The 22,904-nt window shown below is 46.4% G+C and overlaps 1 protein-coding gene across 2 annotated transcripts in view; it reads left to right on the top strand.

Annotated features, from left to right (window-relative positions):
• The first annotated feature begins 636 nt into the window (after window positions 1–636).
• GNAO1 (G protein subunit alpha o1) overlaps window positions 637–22,904 on the top strand; it is a 216,455-nt gene continuing 194,187 nt past the window's right edge. For both annotated transcript variants that reach the window (XM_056862253.1, XM_056862252.1), the window contains exons 1-2: window positions 637–829; window positions 1,767–1,809. In XM_056862253.1, the coding sequence (XP_056718231.1) occupies window positions 712–829; window positions 1,767–1,809 (161 nt within the window). In that variant the 5' untranslated portion in view covers window positions 637–711. The remainder of the gene's footprint in view (window positions 830–1,766; window positions 1,810–22,904) is intronic.

Raw genomic sequence — 22,904 nt, 5'->3', positions numbered from 1 at the left:
CCCCTCCCTTTCTGCATTTCTCTCCATTAGGATCGGCTGAACGATGCGATCGCTCGCAGCCATCGCCGCCGCCGCCCATTAGAGACCCCCACGTTAGGGGGAGGGGGGAGGAAAGGGGATTGGAAAAAAATAATAAAACAAAACCACCCACCGAGGCAAGGAGCCCCGAAGGCAACGATCCTGCGCACGACCCTGCCAAAGCCGAGGGAGCCCCCCCACGTCCCTCCTGCGAGAAGAAGAGCTCGGGATCGACAGATCTCCCACCCACCACCACCCTTGGCAACAGATCTCCTTCCTCCGCCGTTTCCAGCTTTCCCCCCCGCCGTTTCCCGGTGCCTGCAGCCAGCCAGCCCCCCCCCCCCCTCCGCCCCCCGGCTCTCTTCGGATCTCATTTGGATGCATTGATTTGCTGGGGCTCAAGAGACGCAAAGCCGGGAAGGAGGAAGGAAAGGAAGGGAGAGAGGTGTGTGGGTTTTTTTTTTTTTTGGAGGGGGGGAAGGCATCCTGCATCTATTTTTTTTTCCTCCGGGGGCTCGATTAATAAAAAAAAAACAACCTTCTAAAACGAGAGATCTACGATTTCCCCCCTTGCTTTTCTGTGCTGGGGAGCTCCTTTTCCCCCCTCCGCTTACCCCCGCTTGGAGTGCCTGAGGAGAGGTGGGGGGGAAGAGAAGCGTCCACCGGCCAGGGTAATTTTGGGGGGCCACCGCCATGGGATGTACACTGAGCGCGGAGGAGAGAGCCGCCTTGGAGAGGAGCAAAGCGATCGAGAAGAACCTGAAGGAAGATGGCATCAGCGCGGCCAAAGACGTGAAGCTGCTCTTGCTAGGTGAGCCCGGGCTGCGTGCCGCCAGCGCCCCTTCCCCCGGCGTCCGGGAGGGGGGATCTGACCCCCACCCCACCCCCTCCCATCCCTCTGCTCCGATTTCTCATTCGCCATCCATTTTCATCTTCCCCCCCCCCCCAGCAATGCCAAAGAATCCGGCTTCCTCTTTATGGTTTCAATCCATTCTTGGGGCGGGAGGTGGGGGGTCCTTTCGGCCATTTATGCACGGGAGGTTTTGCCTTGGGTTTGCCGCTCTGTAGATTCACATTTTCCCCCCCATCGGAGTTCTCAAAACTCAAAAATAAGCCCCCCATGCAGAGTTTTCAGCATTTGGATGGGGGGGGGGGGAGGGAAGGTGCATTTACAGAGCAGCAAATCCCTGCATGCACAAAAAACAACAACCCGATTGCAAAAAAATAAATCCCCACCCCATTCCTTCTCCCTCCCCAAAATCAACTCCTTCCACCAACTACGTGTGATCTTCCCTTCCTCCATCTTCTGGCCAACCGTTTGCTGTATAACTGCACAAGCGGAATCCCTCCTTCCTTCCACCACCTGCCCCCCTCCCCACTGCCAGATCTCCCCCCCACACACACACACACACGGGCATGCATGATTCTAGTACTCCCGTTCACTCCTCTGGATGAAGGAAATAACACTGGGTGCCTCGGAGAGGAGGGGTCTCCCAGGCCCCTCGCTCTCTGCCCCACAGTCTGCACCCCCACACCCGTTTTGCTCTGCAAACTAGGATAGCATCTCCCTCTTGCTCTGCAAACTCAATTGCACAAACATGATTTCCCCCACCCAGCCATTAGTACAGCTGCCCCTTCCCTATGTAATCTCCTTTTATCTTCTTATATTGTCACACTCACAAGATTTTTGCCTTTGCTGGGCTATTTTTTTTTTAAAATGTTTTCTTCTTCTTTTTTTGTCCCAACAGGGGCTGGGGAATCCGGGAAAAGCACCATTGTGAAGCAGATGAAGTGAGTCGCTAGAGGGTTTTTCTCCTCGGCACAATCCGATCTCGTTATATATACCCCCTATATATTTATAGATCTGTTTTATTAATTCCTCCTGCCAGTGTGAGATGAAAATAATGCTGATTGTCGTTGGGAAAGAAAAAAAGGGGGGGGAGATAATCCAGGGTCCCTCTTTCTGGTTTCCCTCCTTGATGTCTTTTTGGGTTGGGGAACAAGCAGGGAGGGGGAAGGAAGCGGGGAGGCGAAGTTGCCTTTCCATGGCATGAATGGGCGTCCGCCATGTTTGAAATGGGAAGATCTGGTTGGGGGGAGGTGGCGTTTCCTGAGCTACCTTGCAGAAACCCACTTGGTGGGGCCAACATCTGGAGCAGATGTGGCCAAGGGTGGGGGAGAGGGGTGGGCTGGAGGGGGAAGACACCTCTCTCCCCCGTTTGCGAACCACCGATGGGCCAGGTGTGTGCTGTTCACGGCAGTGGTGCTGAAGCGGCTTTCCTCACCCTCTCTTCCCTCCCCCCCAGGAAAGGGAGGGGAGGTGGGATCCCACAGTCAGATGAATGGGGCCGATGGAAGCTGAACGTCAGGATTAGGGTCCTCCAAGGCACTGTCTGGCTCCCCCCCCCCCCCAGCGTTTGATCCTTTGACAGGGCCTGGTTGGGCTTGGCTGATGGGCAGGGCCTTCTTGATCTGGGGGGTGGGATCTGCCCACAGTCCAGATTTCTAGAGTGAGGCTGGCCTTCCCCACTGTCTAGATTGGAGCCTCCTCCACCCCCACCCCCTCTTTTTAATTCATTAAGACGGAATGTAGCTTTGGATCGCCTGTTGCCAATTGGCTCGTTGGCCGAGATCAGTGACTCGGTGGGCTGCAAACACGTGTTTGTGTGTGTGTGTGTGTGTGTGCGCGTGCTTCTTTCTGTGTCGTTTACGCACAACCCCTCAGAGCCGTGTTGGTTTCAAGGCACAGCCAGAAGCGTTGCTGATCCCAACACCGGAGCCATTTTCTTCTGGGTGCTGCGTCGACTGTCACTGTAATGCTCTGTGTAATGCTCAGGGAGGGGCCGTGGCTCAGCGGCAGAGCATCTGCTTGGCATGCAGAAGGTCCCAGGTTCAATCTCCGGCATCTCCAGTTAAAGGGACCAGGCAAGTAGGTGATGTGAAAGACTGCTGCCTGAGACCCTGGAGAGCCCCTGCCGGTCTGAGTAGACAATACTGACTTTGATGGACCCAGGGTCTGATTCAGTATAAGGCAGGTTCATGTTTGTTCACTTGTGTGATGTTGATGGGGGGGGGGGAATCTCATGAGGTGTGTGCAAAAGGGGGGGGGAGAAATGCGTTGGGCATCTGGCGACGCACAGGTGTTCCCGTAGCCCTATTGTACAAACAGGCGGGGACGCGCGCGCGGGGGCGCGCACAGGCTGAAAAGGGAGTTGCCGTGCGAATAAACAAGCGCTCCTGCCTGGTTTTACGTGGCCTCGCAAGCCGGGCCGGGGGCCTCCCCCGGGGAAGAGAGGCGACCGGCGAGAGGCTGTTGCTGAGCGTGTGCTTATGTGGCTCAGAGGTTCACACGGCGTAGCAAGGACTTGGGGTGGGGTGTGTGTGTGGATCCTGGGCATGCATTGCTTTTGATTGAGAGAGGGAGCCCACGGAGCGTGTAGGAATCGGGACCGGCGTTGATTTGCAAAAAAACAAAAAACAAAAAAAAACACACGACCGAGGTTTGCTGCTGATCTGGCATTGCAAAAAAGAAAGGGGGGGGAAGCCCCTCCCGCCCTTTGCAAGGTTCGCATGTTGCAAAGGGAGAGGGGGGCGTTGATGCTTTCTGGGGAAGGGAGGGAATTATTATTTGCAAAATGGCAACGCCCTACGGGCCTCATCTCTCCACCCCACCCCCCGCCCCTGTTGCATGGAACAGGTTCCGTATGTGTGATCCCCCCCACCCCCACCCCCTCCACCAAAGGTGGGAGGTAAAGGTTGCTTTCAGGCGCTGCGAGTGGTGGACAGCGCCCAGCCGGGACTCGGAAGAGGCGATTGGCTCTTGGGGAGATCGGCAACGCTCGGCTGTTGCCGGGTGCGGAGCTCGGGGAGGCTTCGGCAAGAACCGGAAAGGCTCCGCCCCGTTCGGCAATCTGATTCTAGGGTTGCCAACCTCCAGGGGGTGGCTGGAGATCTCCTGCTATTACAACTGAGATCAGTCCCCCTGGAAAAAATGGCCGCTTTGGCCATTGGACTCTACGGCATTGACCACATGAACTCATGCCTTATACTGAACCCGACTCTTGGTCTATCCAAGTCAGTATTGTCTACTCAGACCGGCAGCGGCTCTCCAGGGTCTCAGGCAGAGGCCTTTCACATCACCTACTTGCCTAGTCCCTTTAACTGGAGATGCCGGGGATTGAACCTGGGACCTTCTGCAGGCCAAGCAGATGCTCTACCACTGAGCAACGGCCCCTCCCCGTGGAAGTCCCTCCCCTCCCCAAACCCCGCCTTCCTCAGGCTCCGCCCCAAAAACCTCCCACCTATTGCAAAGAGGGACCTGGCAACCCTGCCTTCAACCCATGCACAAACATGGTTTTTTTAAAAATGTGGTAAAATGGCCGGGTGGTAATCCTTATTGCAAGCATAGCCGACACTCCAAATGAAGTCCATTTCCATAGCCTTTTAACAACATCAAGTTTCTGCCCATCCTATCCCGCAGGGTTGTTGTAAGGATAAAATAAATTATAAATCTGGATCTATGTTGACCTGTATTAAATTTTGGGGAAAGGTATTTTTTACATTAACAATTTTAATATTGTAATCATGCATAATCATGTTTCCACAGTCTCCAGTAAAGCACACATAATTTAAAGCATGATTAATAATTTAAATCAATTTATTTTTAAATACACAGGATACTCTGCCCTAACAACAACTCAGATCATTTTATTACAGAAACATTAAGAAATCCTCAGTTGGTACTAAGATTAGAAGACACCCAAAGAGAAATGGTTGCCTTAGGTATTTTAGGGAGAAATAAATATTTATCTTTTAAAGAATTATGTATCTTAAACATTATGCACACATGAGGTTGCCATTTATTTATTTATTTATTTATATCCTGCTTTTCTCCCCAATGGGAATCCTGAATTGCTTGAAACATTGCTCTCCCCTCCTCCGTTCTTATCCTCACAATAACCCTGTGAGGTAGGGGAGACTGAGAGACAGTGACTGGCCTGAGTCACCCAGGGAGGTTCAAGGGCAGAATGGGGATTCGAACCCAGATCTCCCAGATCCTAGTCTGACTCCCTAACCTCTACACTGTGCTGCCTCTTTTGCAAGTCTGGTCATTGATCCGTCTAGTTAAGCGTTGTCTCCTCAGACCGGCATTAGCTCTCCAAGGTGGCAGATACAGAAAGGTGTTTCCTTATCTCCTAGTATCCGAGGTCCTTTTAACTATGGGTGGCAAAGACTAAATCTGAGAATTTGTGCATGCAAAGCAGGGTTCTCGTATGCTGAGCCAAGCTGACAAGGTCTGATATGGTGCAATCCTAAAAAGAGTTATACCCACCCAAGTCCATTGAAGTCAGTGGGCATAGAAGGGTGTAACTCTGCTTGGGACTGCACTGTTAATGTTTCCCCCCCACACACACACACCTGCATACATGGTAGTCACCATCCTTGCAGTATTTTATCCCTCTGCCCAGATCTACACATAGGTACACCACAGTGCCACATCCAGGACTTGGTTAAGAGAGAGAATGGGTCTCAGGCTGCTTGTGATGATTCCTTAGGAACATTCCCATCCCTAGTCAGCCTGTTCGTTGTACACACACCGTGACTGTTGTTACAAATGGGCAGATGTATCAGGCACTGGCCCTGAAGAGACACATCTTCCTCATCTTTGAAAACTCAAAACAAACAGGGTGACTGCTTGATGTGTGCTGACATCATAGCTATACCAGTGTGGCGTAGTGGTTAAGAGTGGTGGTTTGGAGTGGTGGAATCTGATCTGGAGAACCTGGTTTGATTCCCCACTCCTCCACATGAGCAGCGGAGGCTAATCTGGGGAACTGGATTTGTTTCCCCACTCCTCCACATGAAGCCAGCTGGGTGACCTTGGGCTAGTCACACTCTCTCAGCCCCACCTACCTCACAGGGTAGGTCTATTGTGGGGAGGGGAAGGTGATCGTAATCTAGTTTGATTCTTCCTTAAATGGTAGAGAATGTCAGCATATAAAAACCAAGTCGGCATATAAAAACCTACTTGTAGTTGCTAAAAAGCCACTGTAGGGAAATTTCTCATTTTTTCTCCCCCCCCCTCTTTTTTTTTTTTTGCAGTTTAACTTTGCTTGTGCCCAAGAGAGAAATAAAATAGAAACCCAGCAGCAACTTAAAGATATTTATGCCAGCATGAGCTTTCATTCATTCAGTGCTCACTCCTACAGATGCTATATTTTGAACTGACTTTTTAAAAAGTGTCCCTTTTTACCTTAGCTGTGGCTCAACAGATAGCAGGGGGTCCCAGCTTCCGTCTCCAAGTAAGGGATCTCAGAAAGACCCTTTCCTGCCCAAGACCCTGGAGAGCCACTGCCAGTCACTCGTCCAGTGGGCTGACATAAGGCAGCTTCAGATCTCCCCCCTTCCCAGTTTGAAAAAGCCCCCCTCACATCATTCCATCTGGAGCCTGCAGTAAACTGGACCCTGCAGCAATAAGGGACTTGTGATTGCCGCTTACACTGTTCCCTAATCCCGGTGGAGCTATGAGTCACACATTGGAAAACCCAGGGTTTTGATTGGTCTATAAATAATCTGCTAGGCGATGTGTTTTTGTACCATGCTCTCCCCGGTTTTGAGAAACACGAGTGCCCCAGTATAATATGCTTCAGGAAATGCTTGGGAGGAAAACATTTGCAAGGCTTTTCATAGGCCCTTTCCGGCCCACCTAAACTAGTACTGCAAGCAGCTTATGGGTCTTTTTTTTTTTTAAGTTGAAACCAATAACAATAGTTTAACAGCAAGGGAGATTCATGTGGAAGCAGGCAGCCGTGCCCACAGCTGCTGAGCATTGTGATGTGCTGATGGCACCCAAATGCAAATCTGGGCCTGTTGATTCATCGGTCTGATACTCATCCCCAGTGGTGGCCACTGGTTGCACATGGCTAGAGCTCTGCGGGTGGCGTCATGTGTGTATATTAGTTGTGCATATTAAAGTAATGTGTGTATATTAGTTGTGCATATTAAAGTGATGGCTTAATGAAATCAAAGGCTTGCAAATCTGGCTGGGTCTCTCATGACGTGGCTACATTAAGGTCAGCTGATCATACAGGGCTAAGGTGTTGGGAGGCAGTGGCATTTTTGTGGACAACTTCCTTTCCTTGTGGACTGCTAGAGTGCTGGCATCCTTCAGTTATGCCTACCCACTAGGGTTGCAACCTCCAGGTAGTAGCTGGAGATCTTCTATTACACTGGTTCCCAACCAGGGGTCCGTGGACCCCCAGGGGTCCGCGAGAACTAAATTAAGGTCCGCGAAACAAAGTTATAAACCCATAATAAATTAATATTTTCAATTAAAAGTTCTCTATTATAAAATATATATATATTCAAATATTATTCTAATTTTAATGTTTAACTAACAGTTATGATTAAAGTTTATTTTCAAATTCTCGGAATTTTTATTTTGAACCTTGGGGTCCCTGCACCGAACAAAAAGGTCCTAGTGGTCCCTGGTCAAAAAAGGTTGGGAACCACTGTTCTATTACAACTGATCTCCAGCCAATAGAGATTATTTCACCTGGAGAAAATGGCCGCTTTGGCAATTGGACTCTATGGCATTGAAGTCTCTCCCCTCCCCAAACCCTGCTCTCCTCAGGGTCTTCCCCAAAAACCTCCCGCCGGTGGAGAAGAGGGACCTACTACCCACTAATTTGGAATGAGCTTTATCTTGACTTAAATGGAAGAGCATGGGGGGTGGGGAGTAAAGTCGCTGAATGCCAACGAGGTTATTTATCTTATTTGTAGTCCTTCTGGAAGAAAGACAGGGTAGAACTGTTTAAAATAGAGCAAATACTTAATAATAAGAAGGGTTGGTTTTTATATGCCAACTTTCTCTACCACTTAAGGAAGAAGCAAACTGGCTTACAATCACCATCCCTTCCTCTCCCCACAACAGACACCCTGTGAGGTAGGTGGGGCTGAGAGAGTGTGACTAGGCCAGGGTCACCCAGCTGGCTTCATGTGGAGGAGTGGGGAATCAAACCCGGTTCTCCAGATTAGAATCCATCGCTCCAAAACACCGCTCTTAACCAGTACACCACCCTGGCTCTCTATTTTGGTAAGGTAAAGTGTGTCCTGACCTGGATAGCCCTAGAGTAGCCTGATCTCATCAGATCTCAGAAGGTAAGCAGGGTTGCCCCTGGTTAGTTATTTGGATGGACAAATTTCCAAGGTAGCCCAGAGTTGTGACTTGGAGGCAGGCAATGGCAAACCACCCAGTCTTCCTTGGTCTTCCATCCAAGTATCGACCCTGCCTAGCTTTTGAGCCCTGACGAGATCAGGCTAATATGGGATATTAAGGTGGTATCCTTTTTTTTGGTAGAGATACACCAATTGTATCAATAGGAAATTATTATTGTAATTAATACTAATTAATATTTATTTAAGGATAATTCAGGTGAATAGATGTTGGGTGAAGAACTGGTCTTAACAAATCAGACAGCTTTTCTAAGAGTCTGCATGAAGACCTATTCCATTAGGGATCATGGTTCATGTTTTAGAATCACAGCTTACCAGTATGGAGAGACGTTGGTTTGGATGTTCAGGTTGATGTTCCTTTTGCTATTGTAGCATTCTGTCATTGAGTGGAGAGGAAGTGGTCAACTTGTGTCTGACTTGTACCATGCTAGTAGGTTCTCATGATGTTTCTCTGGACCAAAGCTGCTCTTCAGATAGATGTTGACGAGAAGGGTTCTGATGGCACCTTGCTTCTGACATGCTTGGTTTCTGCTTGGAAGGCAACTTGGAAGGCTTAAAGAGGGGAGTGGACATGTTCATGGAGGACAGGGCTATCCATGGCTACAAGTCAAAATGAATACTAGTCACGATGCATACCTGTTCTCCCTAGTATCAGAGGAGCATGCCTATCATATTAGATGCTGTGGAACACAGGCAGGATGCTGCTGCAGTCGTCTTGTTTGTGGGCTTCCTAGAGGCACCTGGTTGGCCACTGTGTGAACAGACTGCTGGACTTGATGGACCTTGGTCTGATCCAGCATGGCTTTTCTTATGCTCTGTGTTCTTATGCTTGAGGAGAAGCATTTTGTTTGGAAAAGCTGTTCATAGTGAGAGCCTCCTTCTTAAGTCTGAGTCCTGCAAATTCAGGTTTGCCATCTCCATGGCTATTTTATGAGATCTACTTCAAACCTTGTTGACCTGTTCCCCCCCCTTTATTCATCAAATTGTGCATCCTGCACCTATTAAAATGGGAAAGCTGGTGTTACAGAAACTCAAGTAAAACTCTCAGGACTGCCACAGAATAAGAGAGCTATCCTAAGCAGATGTATTCACAATCCTACTCAAGTCAAGTCAATGGGACTTAATCCCAGAAAAGTGTTACTACAATTACTCTGCTAGGCAGCTACTCTCCTCATGAATGTATGCTCAATTTGTATTCTTCGATGGTCATGTGCAAGAGCTGAAAATAGGACTTGGGTGTTATCTGTGAGACTTCAGACAAGTGTCAGGTTGTCCTGCATAGATGTTTTGTTTGTCGGGGCTCCTTTGTGAGCAAAAGTGGCATAACCTGTGGTAGGTCTGTGACCAAAGAGGACACGATGAGTAGAATTTTGCTAAGACCAGAGTAGAATGTGTGATTTTAATAAAGGGAATCAGGCAAGGATGTTTAAGGCATCCCAGTGTAATTAAACATATTTTAGGTTAATTCCATGTGCTTGCATCCATCCTGGGCAGATGTATCCTACAGTGCTCTTTGTAGATTATAACACCAATATAAAATGGGACCATTCAATGCCATTTCATCTTGTTTGCTCAGAAAATGGTTTGAAGGCTCATGACTTAGGTCTAATACTGAAACTAATTAGGTCTACTCTGGTAAGATGAGTGGATGGATGGCCACTGAGGAACCATATGTAGGCCTTGCCGAGGTTGTCCAAGGAAGAACTGGGAAGAAGGGTAAATACTTCCAGTTATGCTAATGTAGTCAACTTTTTCCTTATAAAGTTCTCAGTTTTATTTAGATTTGGCAAAAAAAAAAAACTTTTTTGTGAAGTGAGTGAAGTCCTATCAGACTAGGGTTCCCAACATTACTTCAGCAAATGCTGGGAGACTTGGGGGGGCATACCTGGGGAAAGCAGATTTTGGGAAGGATGTGATGTCACTTCCCAGTGACACTCTAGGCTCCCCCACCCCCAGTCTCTATCGTCTTTATGTAGACTAGGGGAAACTCTTATAGCATTGCTGTGTGGAGGCCATTTTTTTCTCCTGCTCTTCAGTTCCTTGGGGTTGGGAAACTGGGACTGGGGGCTGGCAATTCTCCACCCCAGAGGGGTAAATGGGAGGAGGCCTACATCAGACAGAATTTTCCATCTTTATGTATGTGGGAATTTGAAGTGCATGGATGAGGAAGAGGAAGGCAATTTTAAAGTATTTTTTGGGATGTCCACAGAGGGCAACTAAGACGGTAAAATAGGCAATTATGCAACCAGTTTGTGTATGTTTATAGCAGGCATTCTTTCCTCCATGCCATGACACTGATGCTACATGTTGGCTTAAGTTACAAGTTGACACCATTTTGAAAGGCTGTCTCTCTTTTCCTATGCTGGTGGCCTTTAAGAAACTTAACTCTTTTATGGTCAGGTACACCAGAGATAGGCAACCGCTGGTGTATGTGCTGAATGGCAGAGCCACCACAACAAATCTGATCAGTACACAGGAGCTGGTACTTTGCCAAAAGGACTGAGGCAAGCCCCTTAGATACTGCCAGGCCTGCTGGTGCCTCCGGGACCAGGCGCCTCCCAGGGCCTCATTCCTCAACATGTCTTGTGTTCTCTGGCACCATGACATCATCACAGATATATGTTGTGGGGGCTGTGGCTCAGTGGAAGAGCCTCTGCTTTGCATGCAGGAGGTCCCGGGTTCAACCCTCAGCATCTCTAGCAGAAAAGATCAGGGAGTAGGTGATTTGAAAGACTTCTGCTTGAGACCCTGGAAATCCATTGCTAGTCAGAATAGACTTTGTTAGAGCAATGGTCTTAGTAGACCAGTAGTCTGAATTAGTAGAAGGTCGCTTCATGTGTTTTGGCACTCAGGCGGACAACATTTTCTACACCGGCACTAGATGCTTTCTCTGCTGGTTGTCAGAATTAAATTTATGATGGATACTGGTGATTTGGCAGATGTGGTCCTCTGGCTGCGAAAGAGGAAATCTCTGTTTCAGATCTCACCTCTACATTGGCTTCTGAAGGTGCCTTTAAACAAGCTACTCTCTCTCATTCAGCAAAGGTTCAAAGGCCTTCAATGTTAAATTGCAAAAAAAAAAAAAAAAAAAATCCCAAACCTGAGTATCTTGCAAGCATGGCTACAGCCCTGGTGGGACCTACCCCACCTAAGACCTTTTAAAAAAATCTAGGTTCTTTAGTAGGGTTGCCAGATCTCCTGGTATGGTGGGAGACCTCCTGCCTGCAACTTGGTCTTTCCACTGCTGCTCTTTTGGGCAGTAGGAGAAAAATGAAACAAAAAAAATCAATGTTGGTGCAGTGGCTTTGCTTCACTTCTGTAAGTGACTTCACACCGCTCACACTGGAAACTCTATGGGGAAATCAATTCCTAGAGCAGTGTTGACGTCACTTCCTCTTTGTCCCTAGAAGTGACATAACACTGTCAGGCCGACAACACCAAACCATACCCCCCCCCCCCAAATCCTACTGGTTGCCAGCCATTGGCTGCCCCCCTATTCTTCGATGACAATCATTGCTTGTCATTTTAGTTTAGTTTAGTTTATTGTTTTTACGGTTGTAGACCAGCACATATATAAAACACAGTCTTGAACCATCGGATTCCTTGTCATTAAAATATGGGTGCTTTCAGACAGAAACAATTCTGGTTTTAAAAGGAGGTGCAGAGGCTGAGGCCCTCCCAAAACTTCTACCAGTCTGGCTTGTGCTCTGTCCCTCTAGTATCCCCTCTAGGGTTGCCAGGTCCCTCTTTGCCACTGGCGGGAGGTTTTTGGGGCAAAGCCTGAGGAGGGTGGGGTTTGGGGAAGGGAGGGACTTCAATGCCATAGTCCAATGGCCCAAGCGGCCATTTTCTCCAGGTGAACTGATGTCTGTCAGCTGGAGATCAGTTGTAATAGCAGGAGATCTCCAGCTAGTATCTGGAGGTTGGCAGCCCTAATCCCCTCCCTTCCCATCACTTTCACACCCATTGCACATAAGTTATCCAGAAAAAATAATGCTTTTAGCTATGAAGACTGCAAGCAGGGCAACATGCTTCCAAGAGATAAAGAGGCAATTTCAAGGAAGTTTGTGTTTATTGACGGAAGATGTTCATTACAAGTTGGAAAAATTCTGAGAATATAAACAAATACTGTGCTTATTCCAGCTAATGTTTCAGCAATGCTCAAATGCATAGAGAGAGACACAAATGCTCATCAAAGAGGATATAAAAGGACCCCCCCCTTCCAATTTATTTTCTTAAAGTCCCACTTGGAAATTTGTCAGGTCCTCTGACCTAGGTGGACTGGCTGTTGGTGTGAATTGAAGACAGTATGTTTCCTGGAGATGCAATCCTGTGCAGAGTAAAATGCATTGATTCCTTTGGGCTTACGCTGCAGTAATTCTGCATACGATCCGCCCTGTCATCCTTGCTGGCTATTGCAGGCTGCTGGGTATCCAAGGTTGGGCGGGATAAATAAAATATATTGATAATGGAAATATAATTTATGTAAAGCGCTATGTCAAGATAAAATTATTTTTAAAAACATTAAAACAGCTCAATGGTATTTCCTAAGGTTGATATCTATAACCACATATCAGACACATTTCTGCCTGTTTGGCCTTCCTCAGAGGTCAATTGAAACCCATGTAAAACATGCACACATTTACATATATATATATATATATATATATATATATATATATATATATATACACACACACACACACACACACACACACACACACACACACACATATACAGACAATATATATCAGACCAGGCATGTATATAGGTTGTATAATATATTACCAATTATACAAACATCTGGTAAGATTGTCTCAAGTTGTTATGCTGGGCTGTATATGTCTCCCATATAAATTATATGATAATTGCACACATTTTATATGGGAGACATATAGCCCAGCATAACAACTTGAGACAATCTTACCAGATGTTTGTATAATTGGTAATATATTATACAACCTATATACACGCCTGGTCTTATATATATTGTCAGTATATGTTTATATATCTGTAAATACGTATGTATGTTTTACATGGGTTTCAATTGACCACTGAGGAAGGCCAAACAGGCCGAAATGCGTCTTGCATGTGGTTATAGTATATGAACCTTAGGAAATGCCATTGTGCTGTTTTAACGTTTTTTAAAATAATTTTATCTTGACATAGCACTTTAAATAAATTATATTTTCATTATCTATATATTTTATTTATCCCACCCAACCTTGGGTACCCAGCTTCTGTTTTCTAGGTTGGGTTTCATTCCCCTCTTTTTTCTTCTATTATTGCAGGCTGCTATCAGCACCGAAGGAAACATCCCTCTGTTTTGTATCAAAGGGATTGGGCCTTTGGCAGGGCTACCTGGCATGTGGGCCCTTTTAATTGTTTCTAACAATAGCTGTCTGGTGTGTAGGACCAGCACCAGAGTCATCGCACATGATCTGCAACAGGCCTCTGCCCTCCCCGAATGTCACCCTTGCGACAACCCCAGGCTGTTTCGTAGGGCATGTGCAGTCGAAACGCTTGCAGCCCGTTGACAAATAATCCTGTGGAAGGATTATTTTGAATTGCCTCCTGAGCCAGGGTTTTCCTATCCTCCATTAAAAAAATATATACCAGGGTTCATCCACAGACAACATGAAGCAGGATTTTCATGAATCTATACAGGGCTCCTTTGCTAAAGGGGAAAGCAATCTGGTCTGAGATTGCTAGCTGCAAGATTGTTGCCCGTGCAGCCAGCTCCTAGGAGATGAAAAGAAGCCATCACTGGGGAAGGAGGGGGCTGACGTTTAGTGTGCAGGAGATGCCTTAGGGAAGATATTCATCAGCACCTGTAGAGGTGTGGAAGCAAGAAGGATGAACATCCTCACTGGGTCAATGTTGCATTGCTATCTTCTACTAGCTCAGAGAAGCAAGGGGTGTGATTTTGTTCAGAAATATATATATGTGTGTGCATCTATGCTTTAATTTTGAGCTTTTTTTGCATGGACAGGCTTAATGAAATGTATCTTTTAAATGTGTTGGTTAGGTAGGGTTGCCAGGTCCCTTTTCGTCATTTGCAGGAGACTCAGGGGGCGGAGCCTGAGGAAGGCGGGGTTTGGGGAGGGGAGGGACTTGAATGCCATAGAGTCGCTGCACTAAATGAGCCTACCAACCAGTGTATTTTATTTGACAATGTGATAAGTGTAGATAGTCCAGATATCGCTGCCTTTCAATTGGTAAATTTCAAGTAGAACTGCTTTGATCATGCCAATAAAGGTTTTGAATTTGAATTTGCCATAGAGTCCAATAGCCAAAACAGCCATTTTCTCCAGGTGAACTGATCTCTATTGGCTGGAGATCAGTTGTAATAGCAGGAGATCTCCAGCTATTACCTGGAGGTTGGCAACCCTATGGTTAGGGGTCTCTAGTCAGGGTTTGGAACATCAGATGCACCTCCTCTATCTTTCTGGGTGGCCCCTACAAATGCCCCATAGATCTGGAATCTTCAACCTTTTACAATTGTGGTGGTGGAAAGTGCTGTCAAGTCACAGACCTGTAGGATTTTCAAGGCAAGAAACGAGCAGAGGTGGCTTGCCATTGCCTGCCTCTGCATAGCAACCCTGGACTTCCTTGGTGGTATCCCACCCAAGTATTAGCCAAGTATTACCCTGCTTAGCTTCTGAGATCTGGCTAGCCTGGGCCCTCCAGGTTAGACCTTTTACAATTAAAGAAAAATTCAGAGCAAGAGACCAACAAAGAGCCAGCAGGATAACAAAACCCATTTGTCTAACAGAAAATATATTGCTTAACATTACGGACAACTGGGGTTGCCAGCTCTGGATTGGGAAATACCTGGAGATTTTTGGGGTGGAGCCGGGTTTGATTCCCCACTCCTCCACATGAGCGGCGGAGGCTAATCTGGTGAACTGGATTTGTTTCCCCACTCCTCCACATGAAGCCAGCTGGGTGACCTTGGGCTAGTCACAGCTCTCTTAGAGCTCTCTCAGCCCCACCTACCACACAGGGTGTCTGTTGTGGGGAGGGGGAGGGAAGGTGACTGTAAGACGGTTTGAGTCTCCCTTAAGTGGTAGAGAAAGTCAGCATCTTCTTCTACTACCCTCTCCTCCATGTTATCCTCACAACAACAACCCTGTGAGGTAGATTAGGATAGGAGAATAGGCCAAGATGACCCAGCAGTCTTCCATGGCAGAGTGGAGATTCAAACCGGGTTCTCCCAGATCCTAGTCTGACTCTAATCATTGCACCACATTGACTGTCATGTGAGCTGTAGAGGGCAAGTCTCTCTTTATTGTCCCTGTAAATCGCTGTTTCTGTTTTGCCTTTTGGGTGTGCCTTTTAACAATATTGCTCATACGAACAACATGTGTACACAGCGGTTCCTTAGATTTCAGACCTCATGAGAAGTGAAATCTCCAAACGGGGAAGGGGAGTAGCTGGATCTTCACTCTAAGGTGTGTGTGTGTGTGTAAAGTGCCGTCAAGTCGCAGCCGACTTATGGCGACCCCTTTTGGGGTTTTCATGGCAAGAGACTAGCAGAGGTGGTCTGCCAGTGCCTTCCTCTGCACAGCAACCCTGGTATTCCTTGGTGGTTTCCCATCCAAATACTAACCAGGGCTGACCCTGCTTAGCTTCTGAGATCTGACGAGATCAGGCTAGCCTGGGCCATCCAAGTCAGGGCAGCTCTAAGGTACATGCACATAAATGACTGTGCATGGACCCCCAAGCGCCCGTACGCTAGCTTCTCTTCTTTCTCCCTCTAATGATGTCGCTGCATGTGTTTTGAGTTACAGCAATTCTATAATAAGTGTAACCAGATCTGTTGTGAGATTAAACATCCTATTCAACCATCTTAATTTTTGAAACAAGAGACAGTTACGGTCAGTTTAGTGACCTACCTTGCTTCAGGAACCCAATGCCAGACATCCTGTTGCAAAACACATGGAAACAAGATCCAGCAAAGAGAGAGGGGTCTTCATAACGTAAGAACATCAGAGCGCCCTGCTAGGTCAGGCCAGTGGTCTTGTCTAGTCCTACATCCTGTTTCAAACAGTGGCCAACCAGTTGTCCTGGAGGGCCACAAAGAGGGCCCAGAGGCCAAGGCCTTCCCCTGATGTGGACAGTAATTAGAAACATAGAGTTGGAAGGGACCTCCAGGGCCATTTAGTCCAACCCCCTGCACAATGCACATTTTGCAGCCTACGTGCTTATTTTATTTTGACGTTTAAGCAACATCACCTCCGCCAGAAACCTTGCAACAGAACTAGTTATATCAGGGTGAATATCTCCCATTATATGGGGTATCACCCAGGACTCTAGCGGAAGTTTGTATTTAGACAATACCGGAGTAATCCAACGCAACCTAGGAGCTGACCAGTGGTGACAGAACAATAAAAGATGGTGCAGAATCCCAATATCTCCAGATTTACATTCACAAACTCGATCAGAATAGGGAATTTTCGCACCACCTGACAACTCTGCAGTTGGAAAAGCATTTAGTCTGGCAAGCATAAAGGCACGTCTATGGCCTGGGATTGTCACTAGCTCACATAGGAGGGCACGGTCTCAGGCTGGGGAATCCCCAATGCAAGAGTAGGACATACGCACCTAGCATGAAATGTGGTGCTAACACACTCAAGATTTCTCACCCTTGACCTTACTAGTTACCAGAGTTAACCACTTAACTGTTGCAGCAGCAGGAGAAATTTTTTGGGAAAAGTAATGTTGTGGTACTTCCAGTCACGTAGCCAAAGCAACATGTGTCATGGCGGCCATCTAGCAATCCCCCCAAAACTCTATGCTGTATGTTGCCTGTCCCTGCTCCTGAAAGCTCCCAGGTGTCACATGATTACTTTTAGTTGCCTTGGCCAGCAGCCGTTGAAGGACCCTCTCCCCCATGGATCTGTGTAATACCCAGTTCAAGCACGACAAAAAATATTCCAACTTAAATTAATTGTCTTTTTTTTTAAAAAAGCTTATCGGAATTTCAAGAAACGTTGCTACATCTCAAGCAATTACTTGACTCCCGTTTTCAATTGGAAGCTGACTGCTTGCTCTTGAATCCAATTAAGCTACTAAGATCCATACGTTATAAGACCTTTCGTATTGGGGCAACGGGCCAGACGGAGAAAGACGCTGAAGGGGTATGTGAACATTTCACCGAGTCATCCTGCATTTGATGGCAGTTCTTTTCTGATTGATTATCGGGCCAGACTTAAGAAATCCTTCTGCTCACATGAGAAACTTTGACTTAATGAAGCGGAGGGCTTCTATGGTAGCAGAACCTTGTCGTCGTCCCCCCACACACAAGCACACAGTCTAGGTACGAGGTAAATTTATAGCTTCCTGTTTTCCAGCTCAGCAGAAAATCCAAAATGCTGTATCAACTTGGCAATTTCAAAGTAGCTGCTGCCTGGCCAGTTTTTAAATGAGAATCTCAATTCTGCTAAGTGTGTAGATTGTTAATGTATTCGGACTGAATCAGGCGTTTGAGTTGACAAACCTTGGGCATTATTTCAGGTGCGCAGGCTATGAATGCCAAACAGGAGGCCACATCTCAAATATGGTCATTGTTTATACCCCTTGGGAGCATAGGTTCCGCCTTTAGGGAACCCTTTTCCTTGAGCCGGTTTCAGGTAGCCAGCTCAAGGTTGACTCAGCCTTCCATCCTTTCGAGGTCGGTAAAATGAGTACCCAGCTTGCTGGGGGTAAAGGGAAGATGACTGGGGAAGGCACTGGCAAACCACCCCGTAAACAAAGTCTGCCTAGTAAACGTCAGGATGTGACATCACCCCATGGGTCAGGAATGACCCGATGCTTGCACAGGGGACCTTTACCTTTATACTACTCATGACTATAATTTTCCACTACACATACACATCTTTTTTCTTTCATAAGGATCTGCTTGCTTAAGGCATATATTTTTTTCCCTCCCTCATTCCTTCTCTGTTTCTGTTGAATCCTTGATAATACATCTGAATCCAAAGAGGGTTGAAATGTTCTTTTAGATATGCCATTCCACAAGTCATGGAAGAACCAAAAAGGAAAAAAAAATGTCAGGGGATGAAAAGTCATAGGCAGCCTTAAAGGTTCTACAGGCACTTGGGAGCCAGTGTGGTGTAGTGGTTAAGAGCTGTGGTTTGGAGTGGTGGACTCTGTTCTGGAGAACCGGGTTTGATTCCCCACTCCTCTACATGAGCGGCGGACGCTAATCTGGGGAACTGGATTTGTTTCCCCACTCCTCCACATGAAGCCAACTGGTTGACCTTGGGCTAGTCACAGCTCTGTTAGAGCTCTCTCAGCCCCACCTACCTCATAGGGTGTCTGTTGTGGGGAGGGGAGGGGAAGGTGATTGTAAGCCGGTTTGATTCTTCCTTAAGTGGTAGAGAAAGTCGGCATATAAAAAAACAACTCTTCTTCTTCTCTTCTAAGGGTGGGGTGTGTGCTGTGACTGTGGAATAGTAGAAAGGGCCAAATTGCAAGCCGGGTGTTTTGTTAGGTTGTCAGATGACCAATCTGCAGAAATCAGGAGGTAAATCTTTTCACAGCCATGCTATAAGCCTGATACTATCTACCCATTCATCTGCCACCAAAGGTGGGTCAAAACATTGTTGGACGTTCAGACGGTTGAAAAAGTCACACATACTTTTCTTGTCCCAGGGCTTACAAGGGCTGTTTAAGAATTTATCTTTCTCAGTTCATCTTCTTGGTTCGTTTCAGACGAGTCATCGTAAACCAAGATAGCCGTTGAGGCTTCCATCTGATAAAACCTGAGAAGCCACAGAAGAGGTATATTTTTGTAACCAGGTGAAAGACAGCAGCGTTGGTAGCCGTCAATAATTCAAGGAGTCTTTCCTATCAGATTTAAGAACACTTCCTGCCCTGTTCTAAAACTCTGATTAAACTCCTTTGGCTAGGATTGCCAGGTCCCTCTTTGCCACCAGTGGGAGGTTTTTGGGGCGGAGCCAGAGGAGGGAGGGGTTTGGGGAGGGGAGGGACTTCAATGCCATAGATTCCTATTGGCAAAGCGGCCATTTTCTCCAGGCGAAATGATCTCTATCGGCTGGAGATCAGTTGTAATCGCAGGAGATCTCCAGCTAGTACCTGGAGGTTGGCAACCTTACCTTTGGCCACATTCTCACATGGTAACTGGCCACTTTTTCTCCTCCTGAGATCTCTAGGTAAGGGGTTATATGGAAGAATGTCATGGGAGAGCCAGCTCTTTCCAACCGGCTGCTATCTCTTTTTCTTTAATTTCATTGAATGTGAGCTGTTATGATAAGAGCTGCAGCAAATGTAGCCATGGTTCACACGTTACATTCACATACAGTTATGATCCTTTACTTTGGGACATTCAAGAGAGGGCATGTGGAGAAGAACAGCTGGCTTGTAGGGGTGAATCTGGCCCCCAAATGTATTTTCTTTACCAGTGTGTGAAAATAAAGGAAGGGAAACGTCTTAATCTGGTAGGGAAGACTCACTGAATAATGAATGGCCAGTCACATGTCTGGCTTTCAGCAGGTACAAAAATATACCTCCTCCATAGCCTCTCTGGTTTTATCAGATGCCAGAGCTGCCGGCATCTCCTTATTGCGATTACGTCTCTGAAATGGATCGAGAACACTGTAACACAGTTAAGTAGGGAATGATGAATTCTGAAAGGAAGCATCTTTAGCCTGGGAAGAACTGAAATCCGATGAAGTAAATCCCATTGGGTTCAACAGACTGGTAATCTGTTTCTCCTTTTTAGGACTGTTATGTCACCCCGCAGAAAGTCCAGAACAAGGGCTTGGCTTGGACCAGGCCTGTGGCTGGGGTTACCAGGTCCCTCTTCGCCACCGACAGGAGATTTTTGAGGCGGCGCCTGAGGAGGGTGGGGTTTGAGGAGGGGAGGGACTTCAATGCCATAGAGTCCAATTGCCCAAGCGGCCATTTTCTCCGGGGGAACTGATCTCTATCGGCTGGAGATCAGTTGTATTAGCGGGAGATCTCCAGCCACTACCTGGAGGTTGGGAACCCTACCTGTGGCACTGAGGGCTGGGGTGGGGGTGGCAGTTACCTCCTGTGCAATGACTGGGAGCAAGCTGGACCCCTGTGATACATCAGGGTTCTTCTCACAGTGGGGTCCCAAAAGTCATCTGGGTGGCTTGTCTGAAAAACAGGTCTTGCTCTTTGGGGGGATGATATGGGGATCTTGGGAGTCACTGAAGGGTAAGGCCTGAGGGACATTTCTTCTGGATCTTCAAGATTCTTCTCCAGAGCATTAGATTCAAATTCAAGGTTGTTGCCCAGTGTATTATCGGGCAACTCTTTGCATCAGTGTTGTTTTAAAATTAAAGCAATTTAGCAATACTGTTCTGTAAAACAAATTGCCATTTAATAGCTTTTTCTATACATTACAAACATCTGTTCATTTTATACTAACTTACCTCTGGCGGCTTTCCCCCAAAGAGCCCCCTAAATTTATACAATCAGTTGATTCAGTGTGGTGATCCATACTTCAGACTGTACTACAGGCAGAGGACATGGTTGTTTCGCAGGCTCGAATGCTTCCATCCAAAAATGAACCATATTTCCACACTGAAAGAACAACATATTGCGTAGGAAGTTTGGTTGAAGTTTGCTTGTTGCTGTGCTAGTTCTACTGCTTGAGGGGAGATTGGCTACTGTGTGAACAGACCACTGGACTTGATGGGCCTTGGTCTGATCCAGCAGGGCTTTTCTTATGTTCTTATCTGATGGGGTAACATTCAAACATGCAGCTCTCTATCACGGCTACAACTGGTAGCCTGAAGTGGTAAAGTCCAGGTATATTTTGCTGTTAAATTCTGTGGATTGTATAAACTCGCCCCAATTGGTGGGATTTTGTACAGTTGTGTTTAATCTTCTGAGTCCTTTGAAATATTTCCCCAGGAATGACTTAATAGGGATTGCTTGGTTGTCCCAGATTTCAAATCTGAATCCAGATTTTAAAAAGCCTTTTCATGCTTGTGAGAGATGAACACAGCTTACTCTGATTTATTTGCAGAAATTCCCCCTGCCCCCAGTAGCAGAGATATCATATTTCCCCTGGCTTTAGTATATAGTAGGGTTGCCAGTCTCCAGGTACTAGCTGGAGATCTCCTGCTATTACAACTGATCTCTAGCCGATAGAGATCAGTTCACCTGGAGGAAATGGCCGCTTTGGCAATTGGACTCTATGGCATTGAAGTCCCTTCCCTCCCCAAACCCCACCCTCCTCAGGCTCCGCCCAAAAATCCTCCTGTCGGTGGTGAAGAGGAACCTGGCAACCCTACTATATAGTTATTTATTTATTTTTTAGAAAGGTATACCCCTTTTCTGTTTGATAGGGATCCAAAGCGGCTTACAACATTGTTCTCCCTTCCTTTGTGTTATCCTTACAAAAATAACCCTGTTAGGTAAGAGGTGGAGAGAGTTCCAAGAAGGGCTGCCAGCTTATGGCTGGCAACCGGTGGGAGTCTTGGGGACAGGGGCATGGGGGGCTGACAGCACGATGGCTTGACATCACTTCCAGGTGAAACCCAGAAGTGATGTCATGCCGCTCTAGGAATCTGGGATTTTGGAGCAGCTGCAATTTCCAGCAATATGTTGCAATGGAATTTTAAGGAACATCACTGGGAGGGGGTGAGAGGATGGATGATGAAGGAAACAGGGAGGCTCTGTGTTGTTTGTTTCAGAGCCAGCGTGGTGTAGTGGTTAAGAGCGGAGGTTTGGAGAGGTGGACTCTGATCTGGAGAACTGAGTTTGATTCCGCACTCCTCCACCTGAGTGGCAGACGCTAATCTGGGGAACTGGATTTGTTTCCCCACTCCTCCACATGAAGCCAGCTGGGTGACCTTGGGCTGGTCACTCACAGATGGTACCTGACACCGAAAAAATTGTCTGCAATGTACAGTACAATGTCACCAAACTGCTGGAAATGTCAGGATAAAGTTGGCTCTTTTCATCATGTTTGGTGGCTTTGTGATAAAGCTAAAAACTTTTGGGATATGATATACAATGAGCTAAGGTTAATTCTACAACAAAATATCCCTAAAACTTCAGAGATGATGTTGTTAAGCATTATACCGGACTATATTATAACACAACGGACCTTTTTACTCTATGCCACCACAGCTGCGAGAATGGTCTATGCAGCTAAATGGAAAATGACTGAAATACCGGACAAAACTGATTGGATTGATAAAATGTTTGAACTAGCAGAAATGGCAAAATTGACTGAGTTAGTAAATCAAAAAGATAATGAATTTGTTAAGGAGTGGGAGGCTTGGATTGTTTATTGCAAAAATGAACTTAATGTGCAAAATGTTAAAGGTTATAACTTAGACTAGGTTAATTTTCTTGTTTCTACTTTCCTTTCTTTTTTAATAACTGTAGAAGGTTTTATAAAAAAATTTTTTTATAAAGAATTAGAAAATAATTGCTAAGAGGATTACGAAGATAAGTTAGAGATAGAAGAAGGAAGGGGGGAAGTTAAAGTAGGGGAAGATAATTGTTATATATATGTTAGTTCTAATTGAGAATTAGAAAAGATTGAAAGGCAATGTTAATTGATTGTATCGAATGTATGAAAAAACAATTAAAAAAATTTATGTACAAAAAAAAAGAGCGGAGGTTTGGAGAGGTGGACT

Source organism: Euleptes europaea, chromosome 17, assembly GCF_029931775.1.
Source record: "Euleptes europaea isolate rEulEur1 chromosome 17, rEulEur1.hap1, whole genome shotgun sequence".
Taxonomy (NCBI): Eukaryota; Metazoa; Chordata; class Lepidosauria; order Squamata; family Sphaerodactylidae; genus Euleptes; species Euleptes europaea.
Note: the sequence above shows the minus strand (reverse complement) of the source record. Positions and strands in the feature narration are given on the sequence as shown.